At 45.2% G+C, this 12,808-nt stretch overlaps 1 protein-coding gene across 1 annotated transcript in view; it reads left to right on the plus strand.

The window, feature by feature from the left end:
* The window catches only part of iqgap2 (IQ motif containing GTPase activating protein 2), a 47,564-nt gene that overhangs the window by 29,306 nt on the left and 5,450 nt on the right, over nt 1-12,808 (plus strand). The window contains exons 16-30 of the mRNA XM_076997673.1: nt 309-399; nt 655-822; nt 1,132-1,274; nt 1,353-1,523; nt 1,671-1,754; nt 4,980-5,051; nt 5,184-5,253; nt 5,367-5,575; nt 5,797-5,949; nt 6,120-6,283; nt 6,591-6,815; nt 7,314-7,454; nt 7,880-7,964; nt 8,117-8,349; nt 8,854-8,986. Coding sequence (XP_076853788.1) covers nt 309-399; nt 655-822; nt 1,132-1,274; nt 1,353-1,523; nt 1,671-1,754; nt 4,980-5,051; nt 5,184-5,253; nt 5,367-5,575; nt 5,797-5,949; nt 6,120-6,283; nt 6,591-6,815; nt 7,314-7,454; nt 7,880-7,964; nt 8,117-8,349; nt 8,854-8,986 — 2,142 coding nt within the window. The remainder of the gene's footprint in view (nt 1-308; nt 400-654; nt 823-1,131; nt 1,275-1,352; nt 1,524-1,670; nt 1,755-4,979; nt 5,052-5,183; nt 5,254-5,366; nt 5,576-5,796; nt 5,950-6,119; nt 6,284-6,590; nt 6,816-7,313; nt 7,455-7,879; nt 7,965-8,116; nt 8,350-8,853; nt 8,987-12,808) is intronic.

The raw sequence follows: 12,808 nt of genomic DNA on the forward strand, positions 1-12,808 counted from the left end.
TATGATGTTTCGCTCCTGTTACTTCTGTACTGTGTATTTTGTTTTCATATGGATTGTTGGCAGATTTGAGTAATTTCACTGTGAAATATCTCCCTTCAGTATCCAGTTCACTTTTCATCACAAGATCTTTTGTGCCCTTTTACACTCTTTTATGTTCACCACAAGGGCTTTAAATAGTCAGTACTGGTTCAGTGTTGTTTCTCATGCAGTCCGGTTGCCATTCGTGTGTGTGCGTGTGTGTGTGTGTGTGCGCGTGCGTGCGTCATAACACTCATATTGAGACACTGGTGTGTATTTTGTGGTAACAGAAGTCAGGAGATGAGTCTGCAGTACTGTGGCTGGACCAGATCCAAGAAGCTGTACACACTGCTAACCAAGACCAGGAGGAAGCTTACAAATGTATGATTGACAATAAAGTTTCAATCATGGCTCCTACAGTTATGGAATTCACATTCACACTAAGGGACCCCTACTCCCATGTTGTTTTTATATAGATGTACATAGATTCATATGCATATTTTTTATGTAGATCCAACAGTATAATATAAAATTTGAGTGCTGTAGTAAACACATGCAAACCCATTTGAAAGAATTGAAGCCATCCCAGAGATCCTCTAACCGAGCACACCTGATCGCAGCCGCCTGTCCTTGCAGTGGCCCAGGCCGTGGCGGACGTCAACCGGGCGGTAGCAGGGGCGGACGAGGAGGCCATGCTGTCCGCCCTGCAGGCCCCCGGCGTGGGGCTGAGGGGAGTGTTGGCGGAGTGCGGTGGCGTCTACCTGACCGAGCTGGCGCGGCTGCAGGCCCAGCGCACCGAACAAGGTAGCACCAAAACACCAGCGCAGTCTGATTTTAGAAATGCGGAAAAATCTCATAGGTGAATTACAGAGGTGCATCTTAGACTGAGTTCACATATACTTTCTTTCTCACTGGACTGGTGAAGGCAATATGACCGCTTTATTTCCACTGCAGAATTAGCAGTGTGTCCTGTAGTTTTTTTTTTTTTTTAAGGATTTAAGGGTTAATGAATGGGTGTATGTACCAAACAAAGACCTTTTCACTAATGGTTTGCATGCCAATAATATAATATTTTTTGTGGATTCTGGCTGTTTAATTTCATCTCTTCATTAGGGACTGGTGGTAGTTTGTGGGTGAAGCACAGAATCAAGGAGAACTATGATTATTTCTACAACCTGGAAACCAATGAAGGGACATGGGTAGAACCAGAAGACTTTATCAATGATCGCACACAGCTCACCAAAGAGGACATTCAGGTAGGTCTCTGTCTGAGCATTAATAGGTTTGTCAGTACTTATTCACTAATTTAGATGAGATTCTTCTATATGCTTTAGAGTGCTGTGAGCAGTGTGACCGCAGAGTACAACCGAGAGCAGTTGTGGTTGGCCAATAAGAAAGTCATCATACAGCTACAGGCCCTCATTCGTGGATATTTGGTGAGGCGGGCCTTCAACGACAGACTGAAATATTTCAAGCAAAAAGAACCAAGTATAATCAAACTGCAGGTAAAACTACAAACTGTACTCGGCAATAACACACAGAGAGAAACTTAAATCAGTAGTCTTTATGCTAAACAGGCTTGACTCAGGGCCATGAAAGTTTTCTATCCAGAGAGGCAGAAATGTATGAGCTATTTTTACCCATGTCTGCAGGCCTCCTGGAAAGGCTATAAACAAAGGAAAGCCTACAGAGACAGACTACACACCTTCCAAAGCAACGTGAACACCGTGATCAAGGTAAACAATCTCAAATATCTCTATCTCGTATATACGCGCAGTCCAGGAAAATGGAACCCCCAGTTCATCGCCACACTGGACCGTTTTTTGGTCCTGACTGCAGGTGATGCTCCTCCTCGTGATAGTGGCTCGGCAAGAGTCCGGTTTCATCCCTCCGGCGTGTCTGATCACGAGGATATTTACTCAGTTGATGGATGAACATTGCTAATGATGCTCTGTTCAAGCGCACCCTAAAGGTGTTCAGTACGGTTGATATCGGAGGATTGTGGTGACCTGACCTTATTATGACGCATTCATCTGTTGGGACCAGCCAGCCCCATGGGTGGCCGTCACATGGTATCCATCACTAATGTTAAGGCACAGTGTGGTTTCACTGAGGTATTAATTGATGTAGTTTGTGCTGACCGAAGGCTCCTAAAAAGCAGTACACCACCACCTCCACCTTCCCGTACAGTCACAACCAGCGATTGTGCAGTGTCTCATGTTCAGGACACACCCTGTTCACCTTTGTGGTGGTGCAGTCTGAGGAATCCTGACTCTTGACTACACTGATAGTCCAGTGTTGACCTGGGTTGACCCACTGCACCTGCGTAGGCTGTACTTGATAAATACTTTAAGTAATGGCGACTACGGCCCATCATTTATTGTGGCTGCTACTAAGCAATGACACTAACAAAGTGTGTTTGGCACGTTGCCTCTGTGACGGGCAGGGAGTGCGAACAAAAAGGAAGCGATCACGCCAAGTCTCAGGGAAAAAGGATGGTTTAATGAAGAAGTGCGCAAACCAAAAACCTGTGGGTAGATCCGAATTAAGGATATAATGACCAGCGGTCAACTGGTACAAAGACAAAAAAAAAAAAAATCTAAATCAAATATATTTGTATAGCGCTTTTCACAACATATGTTGTCACAAAGCGCTTTAAGACATATGCAAGACATATATAGGCAAACAAACGACCCTCAGGTGAGATGGATCACGGGCTCCGCCCACCTGAGGGACGCACACGACGTAACAAAACAACAACAACAACAGCCGCTGTGGATGGAGGCGACCGGTAGGGGGCCGCCTCACCGTGACAGACCCCCCCCCCACCAAGCCGCACTCCCCTCCACTGGGTGTGTGGCACACAGCGGCTGCACACAAAACATGAAGGGGCAGGAAGGCAGGGACAAGGCAGGGACACACCTCCTGCAGTCCGGGAGCTGAAACACAAAACATAGAACATTTACTTAGCTCACCTCCCTGGGCGGGACCCTGGACCGACTGGGCCGTTAATTACACAAAACCACGCCCCGGTTGGTCACAGGGCCCTCGCGCCCTAACCAGCCTTCGGCCGGTGAGCCCCACAGATGTGAGGACGAGGAGCTATGGCTCCTTTCTCGTCCCTAGTGTATGTGTGTGTGTGCAGGTTACCTCCCCGAGGCGTGGCTACTTCACCTCCTGGACCTACCTCCTCCCAGAGCTGACCCCTGCTTTCTGCTAGGGGTCACCCCAGCCTCCTGGGGAGCCAACCCCTCCCAGGGCCCCTCATCGCAAGGTGGACTCCTCCACCCAACCCAGGAGCGCCAGAGACCGAGGCCCAGAGCACCCCTGTCGCGGGCTGGGGAGCAGCCCCAAGGGCCTCCTGGTCACCCCGGGCAGGAGGGAGGATCTCCATCTTCAGCAGGAGCTTCTCAGACCGGAGCCCCATGGTCCCTAAACATCCGGGGGCCCCAATCCTCTAGGGAGGGGCTCTTTACGACCGGGCTCCGGTCACGCCACAACATAAGGGGGCTCCTGCTAAGTGGAGACCCCCACAAGTTCCAGGAACACCACGACACCGCCAGGGGGAACCACCTGCACAGAAACAGAACACACACACCAACATAAAACACAAACGCGCCCCATCGACGCCCTCCGTGCCATACCCCGTGGCATGGGACCACAGCCGGTCCTCCCCAAACACACATTTAAGGGGAGGAGCATGTGTGGAATTACACGCAACATTTCACATGCACGCAAAGACTAGACAAACGATGCAAACAGCAAACGGACGGGACCCATGCGCGCTCTACACAAACAATAGTGACGCGCCGCTCAAGTTCGCAGTCGCTCCCCACATAAAACACAAGACACACGGGGAGCGACCATGACGAGCCGCGACCGCATCTCACACACAACATTTAACAATTAACAAGCGAGCTAGCGCATTGATCCACACGTCCGTTCACACACACACAACCACACAACACGAAGAGCCATGGGTCGACTACCCTGGTCACCACCGTGCTACACACAAACATCTAAGCATGGCAGGGCTCTTCAACTACATACAACAAACAAACACGAAGAGTTTTCCCAGGGCAGACAGCCCTGGTCCTCGCCGTGCCACAAACAGAACACAAAAGCACGGCGGAACTCTTCACGAAACACTACGCAGACAAACACTTACCACGAGACATCACCACAAACGAAGGAGAAAGTAAAAGAGACTGGCGGCTTCCGAAAGTGGCTGGTCATTCTGTGACGGGCAGGGAGTGCGAACAAAAAGGAAGCGATCACGCCAAGTCTCAGGGAAAAAGGATGGTTTAATGAAGAAATGCGCAAACCAAAAACCCGTGAATAGATCCGAATTAAGGATATAATGACCAGCGGTCAACTGGTACAAAGACAAGACATATATAGGCAAACAAACGACCCTCAGGTGAGACGGATCACGGGCTCCGCCCACCTGAGGGACGCACGCGATGCAACAAAACAACAACAACAGCCGCTGTGGATGGAAGCGAATGAGGGGCCGCCTCACCGTGACAGCCTCAGTAACCCTGCTAAAGACCATCGGTTTTCACCATGCTGCCAGTACATCAGTGTTTGAATGTAATGTGTTGTGCTATGTAATTTATTGTGATCAGTGCGAATAGACAGCAACCATGAACATGGGAAAGTCACTATATAAAAAAAAATGGTGGTTGGTTCTCAGTAATGATGGTTCTCAGTAATGTTCACAGCTAATAATACGAGTGTAGAAATGGAATTGCAGTTGTTTACTCTTGTTTGTCAATATGCAAAACATGATTCTTTTGCAAGGGCAGAAATTTGTTTTTCTTTTTAGTTACATATCTGGAGAGATGTTCAGCAAGCAAACAGAAATTGTGAAGAAACTAGAAACCCAGAAAAAAACCAATGGTTGATATGTACAAGTTTTTGTTTATTAATGTAAATGACCCCTTATCTTCAAAATTCAGTTACAGTCTTTGTTTAAAATGTGGAAAGCCAGACGAATATACAAACAGAGACTGCAGTATTTTCAAGAACATGTAAGTGACTTAAATTAATATTTTTTACAGTAACTCATACAGTGGAAACATTAACTTTGGCATTGGAATAACATGGTATTATAATGTTATAATGAGAATACTAGCAAATGGCTATTTTTTCTATGTCTACAGGAAAAAGAGATAGTGAAGATTCAGGCTTTTCTAAAGGCAAACAAGGCCAGAGATAATTACAGAACGCTCAGTGAGTAAAGCACTGATATCCACAGAACTGACATTGGTTTGCGGAGTAATGGCAGTGTAAAACTGTGTGTGTGTGTGTGTGTGTGTGTGTGTGTGTGTGTGTTTGTGTTTCAGCTGGTGCTCAGGACCCTCCTCTCTCTGTGGTCCGCAAGTTTGTTCACTTACTGGAGCAGAGCAACCTGGACATGCAGGAGGAGCAGGACGTGACGCGTCTCCGAGAGCAGGTGGTCACCAAGATCCGTGCCAATCAGCAGATGGAGAAGGACCTGAACCTGATGGACATTAAGATCGGCCTGTTGGTGAAAAACAGGATCACGCTTCAGGTTGGGTCAATTTACAAACGGCTGAATCCACACTGATTCATCGCAGTGTCTTTCCGTCACCTATAAAATGGTAAATAAATGATAAACTAGAAATGCTGCTAGTATTTCTGGAGCCTTTGCTGTGTTTTGCACCTACCTCTCCGTGGTAGGAGTCAGTAGAAAACTATTGTCATCGTGACAGAATTGCTCCATTTGCATTACCGGGTGTGCTCGACCAACAGGACGTGGTGTCGCACAGTAAAAAGATGAAAAGCAAAAAGAACAAAATGAGCAAGGAGGATCTGGCCGCTGGAGAACGTCAGGGCATCAAAGGCCTGAGCAAAGGCAAGCGGAGGAAGCTGGAGGCCTACCACCATCTCTTCTACCTCCTGCAGGTGAGCAGAACTTCCAGAACCAGCAGAAGAGAGGCTGTGGCACTTGGGGCTCCATAGCATATTCACATTAATCCATTTTTCCAAATCCGACATCATCTAATGAGTAAGTTATCCGTAATATTTGCAGTAATAACACGCGTTGAACGTGAATGTTTACTCTGTCCCAACAGACCAACCCCTCATACCTGGCCAAGCTCATCTTCCAGATGCCTCAGAATAAGTCCACCAAGTTCATGGACACGGTGATCTTCACCCTGTATAACTACGCCTCCAACCAGCGCGAGGAGTACCTGCTGCTGAAGCTCTTTGAGTCTGCGCTCAAGGAGGAGATCAAGTGAGAGTGCACTCGCTCACGTTCTACGTCCCAGAACGTTTTCATTCCAGACATTTCGTTCCAGAGTGAGGTGGGAATATGAACCTTACTGTAGCCGCACAACAATGTTGGCTGTTATAGGCCATATTTTTCAGTGTTTAGATTCAACCCCGTGTTCGATTCAATCCAGCTGTTTTAACCTCGTAAGGATCCAGTCATATTGTCAGCAGGAAATCTTGCATATCACACATCTGTGGTTTTTGTTGTTTGCTAGAAGAACGAGCGTCATTAGTGAGATCGTGTAACGCTGTTCTAACAACCCTCGCAGATCAAAGGTGGACCAGATCCAGGACATAGTAACGGGGAACCCTACAGTCATTAAGATGGTGGTGAGCTTTAACCGAGGGGCACGGGGTCAGAACGCCATGAGGCAGCTCCTCTCTCCCGTGGTGAAGGAGATCATTGAGAATAAGGGTCTGAGCATAAACACCAACCCCATAGACATCTACAAGGCGTGGGTCAACCAGCTGGAGACGGCCACAGGGGAGGCCAGGTTGGTGCTGCCTGACGGATATCAACATACACTCCATATATGCGACTCCATCCATCTGTGCATCCATCCACACCATCTACATCCTAATATATATATTAAAACATCCAAAACTCAAAGAAAAAGAACTAAGAAGAACTTTAGAGCCCTATGAAACGAATGTTATGATATAAACATCCATAAACAATAATCCATTAGGAGGTTCCTCCTCCTAATTCTGGCACAGCTGGTGAAGGACCTCTGTCCAAAACATCCTGCTTCTCCGGAAACCTTGTGCACTTCACTACAGTTTGTTTTCTAAATATATGTGAGGGTGTGCATTCATATGTGGCTGTGTATACACGTACTGATGTACTGACAGTCTACTACTGTGATGGCATACTACATAATTACATGTAATTTTCTTTACATGTAATCACTTGAGTTGAGTAATTATTTCATGAGGTCATCCGGTCTCATGAGGCCTCATGGCTTGTTTCATTCTTTGTTGTTTACTCACAGTAAACTCCCCTATGAGGTCACAGCGGAACAAGCTCTTTCCCATGCGGAAGTGAGGTCACGGCTGGAGTCGTCTAACCAGACACTGCGCTCCGTAACAGATAAAGTCCTCAGCTCCATCATGTCATCGGTGGACACCATCCCGTAAGCGCTAGATGTCATCAGCCCGGCCTGGATTTTAATTGGGGACTCGTATGTCATTCCTGTGTACAGTTGAATCACTTTCATATGAATCACTGGAAGGACTCATTTTGAGGTCTTTATCTGAGGATGCTTTTGTTCGTCACTAGGGGGCAGTGTTGATTTGAAATAAAAAGCTGAAGATCCTTTTGGTTCAGAATATTAAAATGCTGTTCTGGAGGAGCACAATGCAATTCTGCTTGTGTTTTTATATATATATATATATATATAAACCTACCATACCTTCTTGCCATGATCACACCATTACTGCTGACAGCATATTGCTTACATTATAATACTTTGTTAATTAATCTCTGGATATTGCAATTTTTAAATAATTCTTCCACCAAATCATTTCTTTTTTCTCTCTTCCCTTTTTGTGCATGTAGATATGGAATGAGATATATAGCTAAGGTTCTGAAGGACACACTTCATGAGAAGTTCCCTGATGCTTCTGAAGATGATCTTCTGAAGGTCAGACATACAACATTTCAAGAGATCTTCCCCTTTTGCATAATTAGACAAAATCACCATGAATCAGAGTGGGCCAAACACTCTTCGCTTTACTGCATTGTGGTATGATCCATCACATCACGCCATCTTCACTGTTTTCTCCTGTGGAACAGATTGTAGGGAACCTGATCTATTACCGGTACATGAATCCAGCTATCGTGGCTCCGGACGGCTTCGACATCATAGACATGACGGCTGGGGGGCAGCTCCACTCGGACCAGCGGAGGAACCTGGGCTCCGTGGCCAAGATGCTCCAGCACGCCGCTGCCAACAAGCTGTTCGAGGGAGCCGGCGACCACTTGACGTCTATGAACAGATACATCTCCTCCACCTATCAGAAGTTCAAGTGAGTCACCAGCAGGGGGCAGTATCAACAAAGGGCAGTGTCATTGATTCATGGTTTTCATCTGGGAGAAAGCATGAGCAAGTCTGACCCTCAGTACAAGGGGAAATGGAGGTGAAAGGAGAGGAACTGCCTTTGTGTTAAAGTGTGGCATCAGCAGAGAGCATGGAGGCGTGTCCCCGTGCTAGTGGGCGTGTCCTGAAAGGGGTCGGGGGCCACACCCACCACAGAGCACACGACTCCACTCATTTATCACTGCTCATCCTCCAGCTAGTGAGTCATGCTAACTGGAAATCCCCCGCTCACAGAACAGCCCCATTCTCTCTTTCTGCGCCTCTCGCTGAACGAAACGTTTTCAAAACTATTATTACGATGTCGAAGTCACACATTAATGAATCATTTTACTAAAGCCACAGATCTAGGTTTTTGCGTACAGCTGTATATGTATGTATTTGTGGAGGCGTGAAATCAGTAGATCAGTTCTTTCTTTGCTGTGGTTTCTTGCAGGGCATTCTTCCAGGCTGTATGCGATGTCCAAGCACCAGAAGAGAAGTTCAATGTGGACGAGTACTCTGATATGGTGACACTCAGCAAACCGGTTATCTACATCTCTATAGAGGAGATCATCAACACCCATTCTGTAAGACCAGGGACACTGCCTTGCTGTTCTATAGCAGAGAAATGGTTGATATTTTTTTTCAGCTTCAAAGAAATACACCAATGGCAATACAGTTTGTCTACAACTCACGATATAGATCTGATTTTTCAAAATACATACCTGTGCCAATATGGTGTGCCTGTTCAAAGTGGAAAATCCTTTTTAAAACCCACAAAGTGAAGGCACTGAGAGATTAAAATTGTAAACCTGCTAAAATAGCACTTTTATTTTGGCAGACTGTGTTTCACTGTATTAATTTAGCCTAGTAAATTTAGTAAATACTACCCCCCCATTTACTTTATGCCTTTTGTTTGTGTACACAAAGGTGTTTTGCAAAAGCAATTTAACATAGGGTATAATATATTGTAAAAATGCCTTCCATATCACTGATGCAATGTAATGACCAGTAAGATGGAGCTGAAGCCTTTTTGCAGGGCCATGACACTGAGTGTGAGTTAGGATGCTGATGAAAGCTGATGGCCACACTTCCACCATTAGATTCTGCTAACCAGCTCTTTTTTGTGCCATAATGTCCCATGATGTCCATAATGTCCCATGTTTTCTGCACAGCTAGTTCTCTCCAGCTAGAGTGATTCACTACCCTTGTCTCCTCCCCTTTTCTTGGTTCCATGTTGCTGTCCCATCATACCTGCCGTATATGTCACCGAAGTTATTTCACTGACACATACTGGTTATGCGTCATTCCAATATGGTGACATACTTTTCTGCCTCAGTTTAGAACTCATTAGTAACGCCGCGTAAAACGTTTTTTTTTTAATATACGAACAGTACCGCTTGGAATTTGGAATCTGCAAGCAATTAATTGTCATGGAAAAACATTTCCGTGAAACACCAGTCTGGGGTTTTTTGCCGCTAGCCGCCTTCATGGGAGGGGGCGATCTGGTGCAGGGCTGTTAGGGTGGTGTGTTGCAGAAGGATCTGAGCAGGATCTTAGGTCTGCTTCCAGGAGCGGTGGAGCACATCGAACCACATCATCCCCGCCGGAAAGTAGCCGCTCCTTAACGACGGCCCGATGTCCTGGACGACGGCAAACACCTCCCCGGCCTAGTCTATATGCCAAGCACACTGGCCACCGTAGCAACAAAACACGAGAGCGAAGCCCAGGGCTGTAGCGCTGCAGAGAAGGACGGCTCACTGGAGGGGGCGGAGTTTCACGCCAGCACCATACATGTGGGGGCGTGAAGTATTCTCGCGGCGTGAAAGCGTTCGGTGTAGCTGCCGTCTCAAAGCGTCATTCTCACGATAAGACTGATTCCTGGAGGCCCCTATTACATCATTAATTTGGGTTAATACAACAGTAAATATTTTTTTTTAAAGAAGGATATTACACCATACCTAGTCGCACTATTAGCTTGGTTGGCACACACTGCCAGAGAACAGATCTGTTTCTTTCATTGTCTCTGTACGCAGGTGGAGTTAAGAGGCAATATGACTTATGGGAATAGGTCAGAGACAGCTGCTCACTCCCTCTCCACGGAGTTTTACCGGAGGAGAGTTTTTTTCAGTTGGGGAAGTGTTGGGCGTCGGGGCCCAGATTCCCAGTAGGATCCCTGAAGTGCTGAAACCTCCACTTTGGGTTGGCTCTCCTCCACACTGTAGACTTCCCCCACTGCTAGCACAGATTATGGGCTTTCAGCACATGCTGTCAAACAGAATCCACCACTGAATCTACCTTGAATAAGCTTCAGAACAGGGTCAAAAACAGGACGCACATGGCAAGGCACTTCTTGCATAGTTGGAAAATCCCATTTTAATAATAATAATAATCATCATCAATTTTTGATGTAGAACTTAGTTTTGAATTCAATATCTTAGTGCTTTACACATGACTAAACTAAAGAATTAAACTAAATTATTAAACTGAATTAGCATGATAAAGTTAATAATATATTAATATTACTATATATCATGAAATGGAAAAAAATATATATGAAATTAAATAATAGGCCTTCTAAACAGCCTGTTGTCCATGCTCAACAAAAAATCTGAATTTATATTCCAAATATTTTCTTCCTCAGAGATTAGGAAGTACATAAGAGAAACATCTTCCAACAACAGGACAGAATACTGTCACCCAGCTGTATTGAAGCTACATGCTGTGTTGCTTTAAACATCAAAAGCCAGACTTGGAAATCAGTGTGGAGCTTAATAGGCTGCAGTACAAACGGAATAAATTTGTAATGTACACTGGCAAATTTGTAGTGTTCTGTCAAATGACAAACCAGGTACTTGTATACCTAAACAGATCATGTTTGTAAGCTTGTATCTGTAGTCTCATGCACACGGGATGGTGCCGACAATCTCAAGCTAAGGTTTTTTTCTGTACTATGATTTTTCTGAAATCCAAACCAAAATGGTGCTTTTAATCCTACTTAAATAAAGCAAAGGTATTAGGTGACTATCCCAAGTTCAAAGTGTGCGATCAAATAGGTGAAAATGCAGTTTGTTAAGTAAAAGCCTATTAACTGCTACATGGAAAGTCTTGCACACGAACCTGGCACAAATGAGGGATTATTTAATTATATTTAGTAGGGGCTCCACATCACTGGTAATAATTCTAGAAGTAACCTGGACAACACTGAATCAAGTACACATGTAATGGTCCTACAGGATTGCATCAGCTTTCTGAGCTCGTTATACCCAATGGAGCGTCACTCCCTAAAGCTTTCTTGGAAAATGAGCATTTCATGACTATATATCGCTTTTTTATTTCTGAAGACTGTTTAGCTTCAGAAACTTGAGTGCTACATAATGGATTGCTGGGAGTCTGTTGCTGAGTTGTACTGCTTATAGTCCACGAACATGTCCATAGTCTGAAAACAGAGAACTGAAGTTTCTGCCACTGTGTGGAGGAATCTCTGAATTGTTAATGGCTTGATCATTTGTTAATTTAGGTTATGTTTTTAAATGAGAGCCTGCTATTGGTCATCCTGCCTCCTCCCGACAATACTAAGCTGCTCTGACTCTCTTTAAGAGGCTAACAAGCTTTTCAGAAGACATCCAAGTTCTTCTAGCTGCACTCACACTGTGGAGATATTTGGATAATGATTCACTGTACTGTGGAACCAGTTGGGCCTACCATAATTATTTTCTTCTTCATAATATGGTTAAACATTATACAAAGTAGATTTTAGTGCTATGTGTAATCAATAAATCGTGAAAAAAATAAAAATTACACGCATGGCATATTTCAGCTGTAAGCGATTAAGCTGAATATGGCATTAGATTCTTTGAATTTCAGCAATAAAGCAGTAAATTTAGGGTGACAAAGTATTTTGCCATCCTAAGATATTCTGAATTTCACCATTAGAGTCTGCAATGGACATGTAAGCTAACCTTAAAGTGTTCATTCTCCATATGAATACTGAAATCTCCAAGAATTATAGCTTTGTCAGTAGACAAAGAGATTAGATAACAGTTCTGGCGGCTTATGCATGGTTTTATTTGTGGACTAAACATGTCCTAAGTGTTGTCCCAAGAGGTAGCAACACCCACGCCCTGTCGAAGAGCACAAGGATCACATTCCTAACTGTGTCCAGATGGAGGACATTCACACTGACTCACTCTGCTCTGACTGCTGGGACAGCGTCTCCTGCTTAGCCCTGGGGCTTCTGGTTGGATCCCAGAGCGAACACCAGGCGTGATGTCCTAGTACTGGTGCCTGCTTGGTCCAGGTCTACTGCATAATGGAAACTCCCCTACAGCCCTGGAAAACAGCACTGAGAGCTCATCCTGTGCATAAGCAGTGCAAAAAAAATGGTCTGAACAGAAATCTGACATTGC

The sequence above is a fragment of the Brachyhypopomus gauderio genome, chromosome 3 (genome assembly GCF_052324685.1).
Source record: "Brachyhypopomus gauderio isolate BG-103 chromosome 3, BGAUD_0.2, whole genome shotgun sequence".
Taxonomy (NCBI): domain Eukaryota; kingdom Metazoa; phylum Chordata; class Actinopteri; order Gymnotiformes; family Hypopomidae; genus Brachyhypopomus; species Brachyhypopomus gauderio.